The sequence below is a fragment of the Perissodus microlepis genome, chromosome 20 (genome assembly GCF_051167445.1).
Source record: "Perissodus microlepis isolate ML-2025 ecotype Zambia chromosome 20, ASM5116744v1, whole genome shotgun sequence".
Lineage (NCBI taxonomy): Eukaryota > Metazoa > Chordata > Actinopteri > Cichliformes > Cichlidae > Perissodus > Perissodus microlepis.
Genome location: NC_140480.1, coordinates 11,878,366 through 11,892,255, shown reverse-complemented (window position 1 = coordinate 11,892,255; position 13,890 = coordinate 11,878,366). Strand labels below are relative to the sequence as shown.

At 41.4% G+C, this 13,890-nt stretch overlaps 1 protein-coding gene across 3 annotated transcripts in view; it reads right to left on the bottom strand.

Annotated features, from left to right (window-relative positions):
- Window positions 1–13,890, bottom strand: part of prex1 (phosphatidylinositol-3,4,5-trisphosphate-dependent Rac exchange factor 1) — a 78,497-nt gene that overhangs the window by 2,769 nt on the left and 61,838 nt on the right. The window contains exons 27-39 of one of the 3 annotated variants that reach the window (XM_084917382.1): window positions 10,703–10,791; window positions 9,957–10,039; window positions 9,138–9,228; window positions 8,905–9,033; window positions 8,771–8,812; window positions 7,753–7,970; window positions 7,198–7,300; window positions 5,154–5,297; window positions 3,410–3,524; window positions 2,770–2,836; window positions 2,554–2,598; window positions 1,835–2,010; window positions 1,513–1,615 (exon numbers count right to left, since the gene is read on the bottom strand). In XM_084917382.1, the coding sequence (XP_084773508.1) occupies window positions 1,513–1,615; window positions 1,835–2,010; window positions 2,554–2,598; window positions 2,770–2,836; window positions 3,410–3,524; window positions 5,154–5,297; window positions 7,198–7,300; window positions 7,753–7,970; window positions 8,771–8,812; window positions 8,905–9,033; window positions 9,138–9,228; window positions 9,957–10,039; window positions 10,703–10,791 (1,405 nt within the window). Of the gene's footprint in view, window positions 1–1,512; window positions 1,616–1,834; window positions 2,011–2,553; window positions 2,604–2,769; window positions 2,837–3,409; window positions 3,525–5,153; window positions 5,298–7,197; window positions 7,301–7,752; window positions 7,971–8,770; window positions 8,813–8,904; window positions 9,034–9,137; window positions 9,229–9,956; window positions 10,040–10,702; window positions 10,792–13,890 lie in introns of those variants that run through there. The other 2 variants (XM_084917383.1, XM_084917384.1) reach the window with 2 other exon arrangements.

The window sequence follows — 13,890 nt, the reverse complement described above, 5'->3', positions numbered from 1 at the left end:
TGCTCAATATAAGACCTTGCCTGAATGTCAGCAGAGATTTTTCTATGATGTGCATGTTTGTTTCAGCTTTAATAGCGCCTTTACACATGACACGTCCACTTATCATCATGGCGGCAGGCCATTTGTGCACTAACACCGCTGAGTGGTCCCTGTGCTCTTTAGCAAAATTGATGCAAAGAACCTCTCCCTATCGTTAATTCTCAACCACTCTGCTTTTCTTAGATACTCAGTTGTACTCGTTTATGTTACTGGGCTGTTGTAGTTGTGCTTTTTAGCTTTAAATGTCTTTGCCAGTCTTTTGTTACCATGTCAGAACTTTTTTCACCTTAAACTAACTAACTGGAACTGGAACTGGGGCTTAGCCCAACTCCTGAAAAACAACCTCACACCATTATCCCCCTTCCACCAAACTACACTTGGCACAATGCAGTCATGTACGATCCTCCTGGCAACCGCCAAACTTAGGCTTGTCCATCAGATCGCCAGATAGAGAAGCGTGATTCATCACATCTCCACTGCTCTAGAGTCCAGTAGCAGCGTACTTTACATGGATCTGACTGGATGTTATGCTTTGCATTACGCTATGTGATGTAAGGCTTGAATGCAGCTGCTTGTCCATGGAAACCCATTACATGAAGCTCTCTATGCACTATTCTTGTGCTAATCTTAAGGCCACATGAAGTTTGGAGGCCTGCAGAAAATTTGCAGAAAGTTGGTGACGTGTTCACAATATTTTCCTCAGCATCCGCTGACCCCGCTCTGTGATGTTACAAGGCCTACAACTTCATAGCTCTACTTTTGTAGAAGTAGTCTGCATGTCTACCTGCATGGTTTTATACACCTGTGGCCATGGAAGCGATTGGAACACCCGAATTCAATAATTTGGATGGGTGAGTTAATACTTTTGGCAATATAGTGTATATGGGGATTCCAAATATCACGTTACTTTGGACCTCTGACCTCTTCCTCAAGCTCAAACAAGGTCAAACTTTGATTCTCAGCATCACATTGTAAGTATGACATCCAAATATCATGCCACATTTGACCTCTGAGCTCACCTTTACATTTCACTAATCTGCCTTTCTTTCAGGTTGGCCCCAAAGTATGTTATATCTTTAGAGAAAGTGTTGTCAAGAGAAAAAATTAGCTGCCTAGTTGGTTAAAAATATACTGTAGTAAAATATTATCTAAGAAGCTCAGGTTATTCATGTCCAGATATTTACAAATCAGTACCTATTATGCCTTACGTACTCCTACATTGTGCTTTTGTAATCCAAACAAACACCTGTCACGCTACTGTCCAACAAACTTCTTAAAGTATAAAGAGAACAATGAAAACAAGATACAAAAAAATGCAACACTGTTTCCTTAAAAGTAAATAGTGCCCATAGAGTGCGCTGCCCTGTCGAAGGATTGTGCTCTCCAAGTGTTTCTTGTTTTATATAATAAAATAGTTGACTCATGTTTTATAGTCTTGATTTTAATAGGACTGAGATCTTCTTAAAGGTTTACCTGTTTACGCATTATGTCCATGGTCTGCATGATGCAGCGCGGTATGAGGCCATGGTTCCTGGCTAGGATCATTGCCTGCTCCAGTGTCACAGTCAGAGTACATCTGCAAAGAACATGAAGGCCAGTGATTAATAGTGTGTGTTCCTCTGCAATAAACCCAAAAATGAAGTAAAATGAATTTGAATGGCGAGGTTAGGATGAGTTTGTGAGGTTCCAATGGGGCATGTCATTGACTCTGCACTGTGTTATTTTTATGCAGTCTGACAGTCCAGTGACACAACAAAAGCAGCATAATAATTCTGTGGTGTGGTGCCACACTGACCTCTGCATCCCTGTGCCACACATGGTGATGTGGCAGGCTCCCAGGCGGTTACACAGCTCAGAGGACACACACAGTACGCTGACACCTGACTGGTGGCCTTGGGCATTCGGGCGCATGTTGATGTACGACTGCATTAGCCGACAAAGGTCGTCCAGCGTGTTGAGGGGTCTCAGCAGCTACGGGGAGGCGGGAGGAAGTAAAGGTCAGGGAAGGTTAGCTGTTAAATGCACTGCTAACAAGATGATTCAATAACACATCACAAAAGACATCACCTTAACAAGCCGCTTAGACTACTGTTGACTTTTTAAATCACTTTCAAACCAAGCGAATTAAAAAGTCTCTCATTACCAAGACAAAAAAATGTATTGAAGTGAACAGAACACTCCAAAATAATATAATTATATTCATGTGAAATATTTTAAAACATGGGACTAGTAGAGTAACTGACTTGTAAGATGGAGAACAGAAATGGGGAGAAAACAACCATCAAATACAACACAAGAAAGTCTAAATCTGCAGTCTTTCTCTTTCTATATTAAAACTATGATCTATTCAGTTTTAATTACTGCAATCTATTTCAACTACAGTCAGTGTGGGACACTAGAAGTTCAAATGGACACCATCTATAATTCCTGGGGTTAGTTGGAGTTAACGGGGAGGGTCTTGACAAGCTATGGAGGAGTTTCCGGTGGAGGGAATGACACACCAGTTCATCTTACTTTGGAAATGCTTGGTTGAAGGTCTCTAACTTCAAGGCCCAGTATCTGTGCTTGCATTTATATTCAGTCACAACAATATATATATATATAAAAAATTGACTTATGTTACAATAACAAGACAGATGCTACATATGAAAAGACCATACAGACTACTATAAACTCATCAAGGTTAAAAACAGCAATTGGAAATACATGTTAGGATAAGTATATATTTACCTGGTCTATCTTCATTGCTGTGGTGTTGGAGTCTGTAGGGAGATTTGACTTCTCCAAATAGAAAGCTCTGTGAGGAGAGAAGGATTACGTTCTCAGTTTTTTAAACTCTTCATCGGGTTGGAAAAATTACTGATTTGCATCCTGTGACTCACTTTTGTTGGAGAGCTGACTCATCTAGTATCTACAGATTTTGCAACTGCTAAACTGAGTATTTCATCATTTATTAATGCTGCATTGTTGAATCACTTTCTGGGAATTAGGGTGCACATATCAGTGATCACACACGATGTAAAAACACTGGTATATAATAGATATAGCACATTTTCAATCATAAACCATTAAAACTTCAAGAGTTAATATTTATATTGTTCAACACGTTACTACTTGAGAAACAGTACCACAGTCATTTTGCTGTATATGTAGCTAAATCCTGTTCGTTCACGTGGGAACTGCTCAAGGACTCCTCTGGATACATGATTAAGTTCTGACCTTGAAAGCTTGACTTTCACATATGTAATATACAAAGTGCAGTTTCTGCTTGTTATGCAACACTAAAGGGTGAACTCTCCCCTTGAGGTGAAACACATCTTCAGTGCCAGGAAAGCCAGTGAAGAGCGGTAGTGAAGAGTAAAACAGGTACCTGAGCCTGCGGTAGTAGGCCTTGACTTTCTCCAGTGAAACAGCATTAGTGCGCTGCTGGAAGTCCTCCATGGCAACGCAGTCCTGCTGGGACGCTCCCTCTGGACGCTCCAAAGCTGGAAAAATAGAAGCCACATAGTTAGATCTATGAATATTTAGAGAATGACACACGTTTTATAACACTGCCTCTGTGCACCACCACAGTAGAACTCAAACCAAACAGTCCACATATGACTCAAGTGCAGACTTCCAACTATAATTCAAGGGATTCGGTTTAGGAATTGCAGCCCTTTTATACAGTCTCTCATTTTCAGGCTCAAAAGTAATTGGGTTAACTAACAATTTTAAAGATAAGAACTGTATTTAATAACTGGATAAATGGTTTTTATTTATTTATTTTTTGGTGTTAGAGCATCGTCGGCAGACCCGACGATGTTTCCATGAACATGCTTTACAGCTTCTCTTTATTGACCACTTTTCACACACGGTTGCTGTACGCATACAGCCGGCTGTAGCTTTTCGGCTCACAGCCCGACACACACCAACACAACAGCATAGATAGAACAGACGTTAAGGCGGCGAGGCGTGATTGCGGGTGCAGCTCACGTGCGTCCGCCTCCCCTGCAGCAGCGCTGCAGACCACACCCCGCCACACACATTAACCAGGTAAAATACATATTTAGGCAGAATTTTGCAAATATCTATTTTTTCATTTTTTAGCAGCATAGTGCTTTTTTTCCATTTTTAAAAAAAAAAAAAAAATCTGGTCTAGGCTCCAAAAGCCCAAAGGCGATATGAGGGTGGCGGCTCACAACAGTTTTTGTTTGCTACAGGGATCATTTTAGTTCAGCTGGGTGTCTTTCCTTTTGTTATATTTCTTTAAGAGTTCAAAATGTGTTAATTACATAAATAAAATGTAATTTTCTCTGTAACACTTCATGGATTTCATAAGCAACACACCTTAGTTGTTCACACAAAGCATAAAGGTAAAAAACAATATATACAATGTTATCTTCATTTTAGATGTCAAAAAGTATTTGCGGCTCCCAGTGTTTTCTTTTGCGTGGAAACCGGGTCCAAATGGCTCTTTGGGTGTTAAAGGTTGCTGACCCCTGGGCTATGACTTTAACTTTATGTAACGTTTGTGTGTGTGAGTGTGCATATATGTGACAAAAATATATCCTCATTATATATATATATCACTGTGCTTCCCCATAGGCTGCAGTCAAGACTCTTTTCCAGTAGGTGGCGATGTTCATCTGCAAATCTGCACTACTAAATGTTTTGGAGCACTGTTGTATTCGGAAATACACGGTAAACAATATGGGGTCTCTCATGAGATTAATGATCTGATGAGGACTTGTGCATGGAAAATTAGCAGCTAACTGGCAGACTGGCATAATGCTTTACTTTCATACTAGGCTGACTAAGACTCAGGGAGCGCTAAAGTGAGTGTTTTAAATGGTCAATACAAGGCTTCAGTCTAACTTAATAAAATCAAATAAAGTTCTAAGGAAACGCACATGTGTAAGAGGCTGAAAGGCTGCATGGTGCATTGAGTGTTTTAATGATCCAAGGCTATATGTATAATGTATATAAGTGAATTTGTGCCTGATGCATTGTATGATTTGTTGCTTGTTCCACAGTAAAAGGTTTTGAGTAGATACTCGGCTCTACTTGCCAGCGCTACGTCATGTTTTACTAGCTGAACTACACCCTGGAATTATGTTCTTTGCCTTTCTTACCTCTGGTGAACAGGACAGTGTGGAGTTTGAGGCTGCCTCCATTCTGTAGCCGACTGGGGAGCTCATTGAAGTGACAGCTGTCCAGGTAAAGGGTGACCCTCAGGGCATGCCTGGTGCCCTCCACCTGGTAACACACTGGTGTGTCTGCAACACACATACAGAGGTGAGGGAGAAGTTAAAAAAACAAAAAACAAAAAAGGCGTAGGCGTGCCCTTCTTGAAAATGAAAACGTGCAAAGTGTGTTGCATTACATTTTAATACATTTAGATATTGTGCACTAAAATGTAATGCTGCATATGTCTACAAAACACATATTCAGAGTTCATTAATAGCTGGGTGTTAAATCAAAAGCTAAAAGAAAAACTTAGGACAGTAACCTCACTGAAGATTGAATTTATTGAATTATTTGATTTATTTTCAGGGTTTTTTCATTTGGTGACTGATTCCAAGTTCTCATGGCAGCTAGCTGCTAACACTGTCAACCTCTGGGCGACCACTTTTGATCACAAGGCAGCTGCACAGCGAGGTGGGAGGCAACGGGTCTCCGACCAGTTGCAGTCTGACTCACACTGGCTGCAATCACTTTCACACAGATGAGTGGAGGTTTGCAAATAACTGCATTCTAATTTATAAACACAGACAGACTGCCAGATCCATGTGCAGGACAAATAAACAGAGGCACCTGATTTCTCTAATTACCCTTTAAATTGCATCAATATCTGGCACATTTTTAAAAATTGTACGTTTGAAAAAAATTGTGATGAATCTATAAAAAAATATAAGATAAGTAATCATTTATAAATCTGAAGCTGACTTGTGCTCAATTCTCCTAACCTTTTCTAGCAGTGATACATGAGCACTTGTCAGAAAATGGAAAAAAAATTACCTTTGCTGCGTGACCTCTGGGGTCAATCCTTTTTTCTAGAGAACCTACCAAGCAATAACCTTGTGGAATTGGCTGTGATCCTTTCAAGGTCCTTCAGACTCTGTGGTGCTTAAACGTCTGTACCTTACATATACCTCTCATCCCTCTGAAAATGCTGTTAGCAAATCAATAGTGTCCAATGGACTCTGACGCCAAAAACCATCTACCTGCACTGCAGCAATCTGAGCTGATGTCAAGACTGGACCTGTAAAGTATATCTATCCCCACATACCTGCCATACGTAAGGAATACAATACTAATGACCGATAGCAATACGTTAGTGCGTGCACTGAGTGATGTTTTTGTGTAAAATATATGCAAATGTGCACAAAATATTTTCTCCAGCCAAGCATGAACACAGAATAGCAAATTCCTGCTTCATCCACAGATTTGCCTTTTAAAATGGGAAGTGCACGTTGCGCTTTTCCTTTGAGCAGCAATCTCTGCTGGCCACATTGGGGCTTTTGAAAAGAGGAGCGATTCACGATGCAGTCATCCTTTGTATCTTTGACTTTAAGGGTTTCCGGTAACCCAGAGCACCTTCAGTGAATGCAGATACCAAGCTTATTAAAGCCACAAATGCACCCAGTTATGTAAAGATGTCCACAAAGCCCACTCTGAACAACCTGGTTGCATCCTCAGCTGAAACTACAGCACTGCACTATAATAAATGCTTGGACCTTTTGGTGAATTGGCAGGAGAAAGCTTACTATTGTCATGCTTCAAAGAAATATTACTCCAATATACCGCATACTGCAATTTGTGTTCTTAAGTACTTAAATATTGTTTTTATATTATAGGGGTGCTTATGTGACATATGTCAAGTGTCTCTCAGCAGCATTAAAGATTAAAAGAGGCGACCTTGATATCTGAAATGCTCTGCCCTTGTTTAAGGTGATTTATGGAGTCACCACAGATCTGTCTGAGTTCCTTCTCAGCGGCTTTTCATGGAAAAGAAAATGAAATCTGCAGTGGCATAATGGCAATTTCACCCTAAGCAGCGACCACGCATCCACACAATAGAAGTTCATTCAGAATTGGTGAAACCATACAGCTGCTCATTAACGCCAGCGCGCTTTGAATGAGGCAAGTCAGTCTTTGTTGATGGGAGTCTCTTACTTGCTACTAGACACTCATCCTCCAGTTGCCTGAAGAACACAGTGACTTTGTCCAAATCCAACAGGGCCGCCTTGGTGTCCTCCAGCATAGTCCGCTCCTCTTTCTGCCCGAGGAGAGAAAGAAAGCTCAGAAGTTGCACCAGAGTAAGAGTTTGGGTAGTTGTGGTGACAGCTGTGCAGCTACAAAGTCATACAGACTTCAGAGTATTTGATTCAGAAAGACACACACACAATAAAAAAAAGCTGCAACAGGAAAGTTATTATTTAAAATTTACACCAAACTATGAACCTTGTTGCTTTTTTCCCCTAATAGGTAAATAAAGCTACTTTCGGCTGCTTCCTCATTCATGAGCACTCACCACAGCAGGAAGCGCTGCATATTTGATTTGGCAGATTTTTACATCAGATGCCCTCACTGAGGCAGTCCCCCAAGGGATTCGTGCCTCTTCCCAGGCTCGAATTGAGCATCTTTGGGTTTAGTAGGCAAATTTGCAAACTACAACGCTATGTAGCCAACTTTCTAAGAACCAAACAAAAATACAAAACTTGTCCTCACCAGGTGTGGAGCCAGCGTGGACTGGAAGTGCAGCAAAATACCAATGGCGGATATCTGCTCTAGCCACTTGCGGCTGGTTTCCTTGCCGTCTTCTTGGTACTCGCCGGCATTGTTGAAGCGAGAACGCAGTGCAGTCAGCACCTGTTCGGCTAGCGTGCACAGAGCAGCCGTCGCCGCCTGGCAGAAGATCACGTCCCTTCGCAGCTGCAGAGATGTGTCTGGTATTGGTAGGGGAGAAAGAAAGGAATGATAACGCCAGTGACACAGAGAGTTCAGGGGGCACGCGACTAGGGACTTATGAGGAGTTGAAGTGGGTGAAAAAAAAGCAATGAAACCAAAGAAGACAACATAAAACAACATCTGTAGCAGAAAAAGGAAGTTCACTGTGGAGGAGAGGGTAAGGTATCCCAGTCTTACTGTAACCTCTCTTATTACATATCCTGAACTTGCTCTAATGCTTACAGTTGATTCTATTGGCTTGAATACCATGAGAGGATATCTGCCATAAACTAATGCCATATGTCACTGGAGAAAGTTCAGACTGGAGTATGTTGTGCTCTGAAACCAATCTTCATTCCAGCACATAGTCACACATCTGATTATGACCTTTTTGACAAAAGTGATGCTAAAACTTTGATTTAATGATTTGTATGATTTGATTGCACTGGAAATGTGTTCATTACTTTCTAAATAAACCTACATAAATATACATGTGTGTGTATGGGATCCTTAAAATGAGGTTTTAAAGATTTGCAGAATTCCTGATGTGAATTTGGCTGTAAGTTCATATGATGGATGACCTCATATGCAAAGAGCTGTTAGAATAATTTTAAATGCTCCTGTTTTGAGACCTTTCTGGCTGCTTAAGACCTGAGTTCTGCTGGGCGACTGCACAGTCCACCTCTTCTGTTAATTTTATGGAAAATTAGAACTGGGTTGAACCTAGTCTGATTATCTGCTGCTGAGCTGATCTGAATATAAACTGATTTTCTCTTCTACCAGTGACACGCTGCTCTACCTGTGCACTTGAGCAGAGCCAGGAGGATCTGGTTCTTTCCATCTATAAAGAAAGAAGAAAAAACAAGATGGAGTGAGAGATTGTAACTGTATATGAACACGTGGCATGCATGCACGTATGCGTCTTCTACTAACCATCCACAAATCTCTGTAGGCTCTCCACCAGGGTTTTGATAGAGGTGGGCAGGTTCCAAGGGTCTTCCTGGATGTTCTTATGGATAACGTAACGACAGCGAACAGTCCAGTCTTCGGTTTGGCGAAACTCTGTTCATGTTAAACCAGAGAACTTGTAAGCCTGTGCGCCAGCTCTCTGACAGAACCGTAGTGACACCTTTCGACAGTGCTTACACACACAAACAAATCGGTACCTGGCTGGCTGTGGTCAGAATAAAAGTGCTTGGTCTCCTCGCAGGCCTTGGTCATGACGGGTCCTTTGAGCAGACTGTTGATTGAGTCAACCTGCGTGCAGGAATAAAAGCATGCACACACTCAGTTAATGAAGCCAGTTTTTCTTCTAGTTCACTGCCTCAGACTCCACGCACCTTTCATTCTTTTCTAACTACCGCTTTTATTTCTGCGCCGCTCAAGCGCAAACACACAAGCTCACACACAGAACTTTGCAGTAACTTCTGGCAAAGGTTTTCCACAATTAACAACAACAGGGCTTGTGTTAGCAGGCCCCCTGAGCTGCTGTTTACATGTGCAAAGAACTACTGCAGCCAAAGTAGCTGTGCCCCTATCACCCCCCAACTCCACCAGCAGGGAATCAAAGGACATCGAGAAGAGATGAAACGACGGACGCATGTCTTCAACTTAGTCCGTGCATCAGTGAAAGCTTGTGCGTGTTCAAGGAGACAGAGTGGAGAACAGAGAAAGAAAGGAAGTCATGAGATGAGAGAGAAAGCCAGAATCCCGAACAGAGGACAGCAAGCCGCATGAGGTAACTCAGCCCAGATGCCAACTGATTACCATCACAGTGATCTGTTCCAAATGGTTAATGCTGACATGTGTGTTCCCTGTTTCTTCATCTTTAACTTCTACATCTAGTGGCTGAGTTTAAAGTCTGTTTAAAAACTAGGGTTAGACTTAGGCCTGGGCTTAGGCAAAGCACTTTGGGGAAATACAGCAAAAAATTCCAAGTTAATCAGGAATTACTTACTTACTCCGAACTCAACGGTCGAACTAACCTGGTTGAAAAGGTGCTCGAGGCAGCCGTGCAGCTTGTCCTGTTTGTCAGAGGGAATCCTCATGTCGCACGGCAGCTCGTCCCCTAGTTGACAGTAAAAACAAATAGCTGATGAGAGGCAATAATCACACTTTCTACAACAAGTATTAATTTTTATTCAACCATCTGGGCTTATTAAAACACACTTCTCTCCATCTGTCACTGCAAAATCTGACCTGAGCATCATATTAGACTGAATGAAGGCTAATAAATTATTACAACGCAACATCTCAGCGTGAGCTGTTCATGACTTGACGCTGATAAAAAACAAAGCAATAAATAGCAGTGGACACATACTTGGCTCGCTGCACATTATTGTGGCTTTAAATGAAATGCAGCTTCTATAATATCCAGCCACAGTCACCTCCAAGCTATATCTAGAGGATTTCTGTGTCTTGGGAAAACACGAGGTAGCACAGAGTAAATCACGAGACGGCTCACACAGATTTATTCTTACGGAAATATCCTTTATTTCTTGTTTTTAAGCATCCAGAAGTGTATGTTTGCATAAGCCTAGCTTATATTATTTACATCCAATTAACTTTGGAACAGAGATGCTTCTTTTTTCCTTTGAGCTGGCTTTTCATTCCAACATCGGATCTGATCTGATCAGTGTGTCGTGTAAAATTCAATGTGGAGGAGAGCCAAAACATTAAATACACCTTGCTTATTTACACATGCACAGATCAACTTAAAGCCGTTTATTACCTGATCCCATCTCATCACTCCCCAGGTAAGAGCTGTTACTTCGCACACTGGTGTAGGACAGGACGGAGTCTCTGTTGCTGTTGCATTCACTGTAACAATGAGCACACACACACGCACACACACACACACAAGTAGCACCCAGTTAAAAAGCATTAGGGAAAAAAGGGCTCATTCCGTTCTTAAACCACAGAGAGGATTTGGAAAGCTGCATCTAGTAATTATGCTGCCAAATAATCCTTGTGATTGTAAATGCCTTTTCTGATTTACAGTATATGAAACCAAAGGCAATTAAACGCTTCTCACAACAACAACAACTGCTGCTGCCTTACACAGAGCTGCATTCAGTAAAACTGTAGCTATATCAGATTCCCAAATAAATCGGATATAATTCGCGCGTGCATAAAATGGAGCTCTCCACTTTACAAAGACACTTTTATGAACAACTTCTTTTCCTAGTTTTCACGTTTAGTTGGGACTGTATTCCTTTCTTCATTTGCTGGTGTGCGGAGACAATTTCAGCCTTAGCGGGGCTGGTATTTATAGTCATACATCGATGTGATTCACCATGATTACCGGGAGCAAGTGGAAGATTTATGTGGCTCAAATTATACATGGCTTTAAGTGAGCACGCTTGCAATCCCCCTCAGAGAAGTTCAGAATGATTCACAAGCTGAATTACCATGACAAATGGCCTACGAGCGACTACGACCTACAAAACACCATCACTGGCTTTGTGTTGCTTTACTATTATCTGGGCTGGCAGGGTGACAAAGTGGGGGGAGTGGAGCCTGGATATCACCTGCTGGGTTATTCTGTGGTGTCCAATGTATGTAAATTTGTGCTGTTGGGATGGTGGGGGTGGCTACCGTAGAGGTGCTACAATGATAACTTGGCTTGAATGCTCCGCTGGCTTCTCATAAATGTGTGCAAAAACAATATCACATACTTACAGTAAAATGATATATGTTCCTCTCTTTATACTGTATAATTCCCTTTTTCTATCTGATTCGTTAAAGGGAGCTGCATTTCCTCACTGAATTCAGAGGCATGCACACAAACTTGGCTTCTGCCTTTGTCTCACACACGGATAGAAAAGGTGACATCCAATTTAGCTTCACACATCTCCTGCCAACAGTGTGAGTACGACTGTGATAATTAACCTGTCCGCAGTAATGGAGCGCAAACACACCTCTGCACACAGCTCTCATGGTCTCACTTACATTAAATTATATACAAGATGATATCTTCTCAATTATTAATACAGGTGGGGTGATAGTGAACAACTCATTAGCAACTTCTGACATTCCTACTTAAACTGTAGCCATTTGTTATACGCTATTTATGTGCTATTCAATGCAATTTAAAAAAAAAGGTTTAAAATATGCTAATAATGTCAGCATATTTGCTGAAATAGCTTGAATGATTATATTCTTCCATAATCCAATAGACACTTAATATATTTTTAGCATATTTTCCTAGAAAAGATACATATCATAGGTGTTTTTAGGCTTATTTACATATTAGGCAAGCAAGGACAAGAAAAAAATGGTGATACAATCTACCTCTGAGCTACCTGGAAAAAGTAGACTGGAGAAATTTTAGATAGAAAAAATAAAATCTGGACTCAGACAGGGAAGGGATTCAGTGGTTTAGATGAGTATTTTGCTAGTATGTGTCTGGGTTCACTTCTCCCCATTAAAGAGAAGGTCTAGTGCAGATCAGTACACTTTATCCTGCGATCAAACATCCACTACTGATGGATGATGCTCTCATCCACACAGCGCTCACTGTGGATTAAAACATCTCAGTCTGCTCACCTACAGCTCTCTCCACCACCATCATCACATGTAAGCAACATGTAGCAGCACCTTACTACGAAGAAAGGTCCGAACAACACCACACACAGGCACACGCACACATGCACACACACACACACACACACACACACACACACACACACACACACACACACACACACACACACACACACACACACACACACTAGAGAAGCAGTGATTTATGGGAGACACAATATACCAGAGTTTGGAACAAACACTATTTTCCTCATGAATTTTTTCACACCAGTCCTCTTTGCATTTTTTTGTTGTTGACCCTGTGTGTGTGTGTGTGTGTGTGTGTGTGTGTGTGTGTGTAAAAGTCATTCTCTCCTGTCCTTCCTCTAGCATTGCGTCTGTCACAGGCTGCGCTTGGCCACTGACCTCCAGCTGTTGAGTTCTACTGTGGTCTGTCACCACCTCAGGCTTTACTGCCTGATTCTCTCAGCTGGACAAAAACTTTAAAAAAAAAAAAGCACCACCCACACGTGAAACACATAAGCACTTTTCATCACATGCAAAATTTTACAAGTGGGATGATTCATCCACATTCACTGGGCAGCTTTGTACAGCTACCTTGACCAGAGTTTTTTTTCCTACTTGGCCTCAAAAAACCCTGAGTAAACAGCTCTGTGTGCAAGTGTGAGTGCATGAGCGTGTGTTTATACCACACACAGAAGAGCCGACATTTTGCTATACATTTTATTACGATGAGGTAGCTGCATTTCACATGACGTGGCCAGGCTTTAATGACAGAGCGGGTGAGGAGGCCGCGCCCCAAACATTTCGCTTTATTATACACCAGCCCACCGCACTGACAACCAATAACTATATCTTAGTGGGTGGTGGAGGGTGGGGCTCAGTGGCTCTCTGTTCAGTGAACACACACACACTCCTTCTCAAAAAAAAAATCATCTGAATGAACTTGCAACAAGCAAATGACATAACCAGATTCAACCAGAGCATTTTGAAGTCATTTTTAGCCCTGCATCTCAGTTAAAATGGCAACATCTGGAATGAATTATAGCCTCCAAAGGGGGGAAATGAGAAGCATTATAGGTTTGTGGAGTAAAGTGGGAGTCTCAGAGCGCTGTTTTTGTTTTTAAGGAGTCGTTTTTTAACCTGTGATGCTGCTATAACAGATGAACGAATAAAGAAAGAATGAAATGAAAATATTACTTTAAATAATTAAGGTCAAAGTGTTTCAAGTTATATATTGGAGTTATATATAAGCTACTTAGGTCTCAAATTGTAGAAAATATAATTTGAGAGGTAAATACCTTGAAGGCCCCCAGAAAACCATGAGGTAAATACCACTTTAAATGATATCATGCCGACTTGCAATAGAAATAT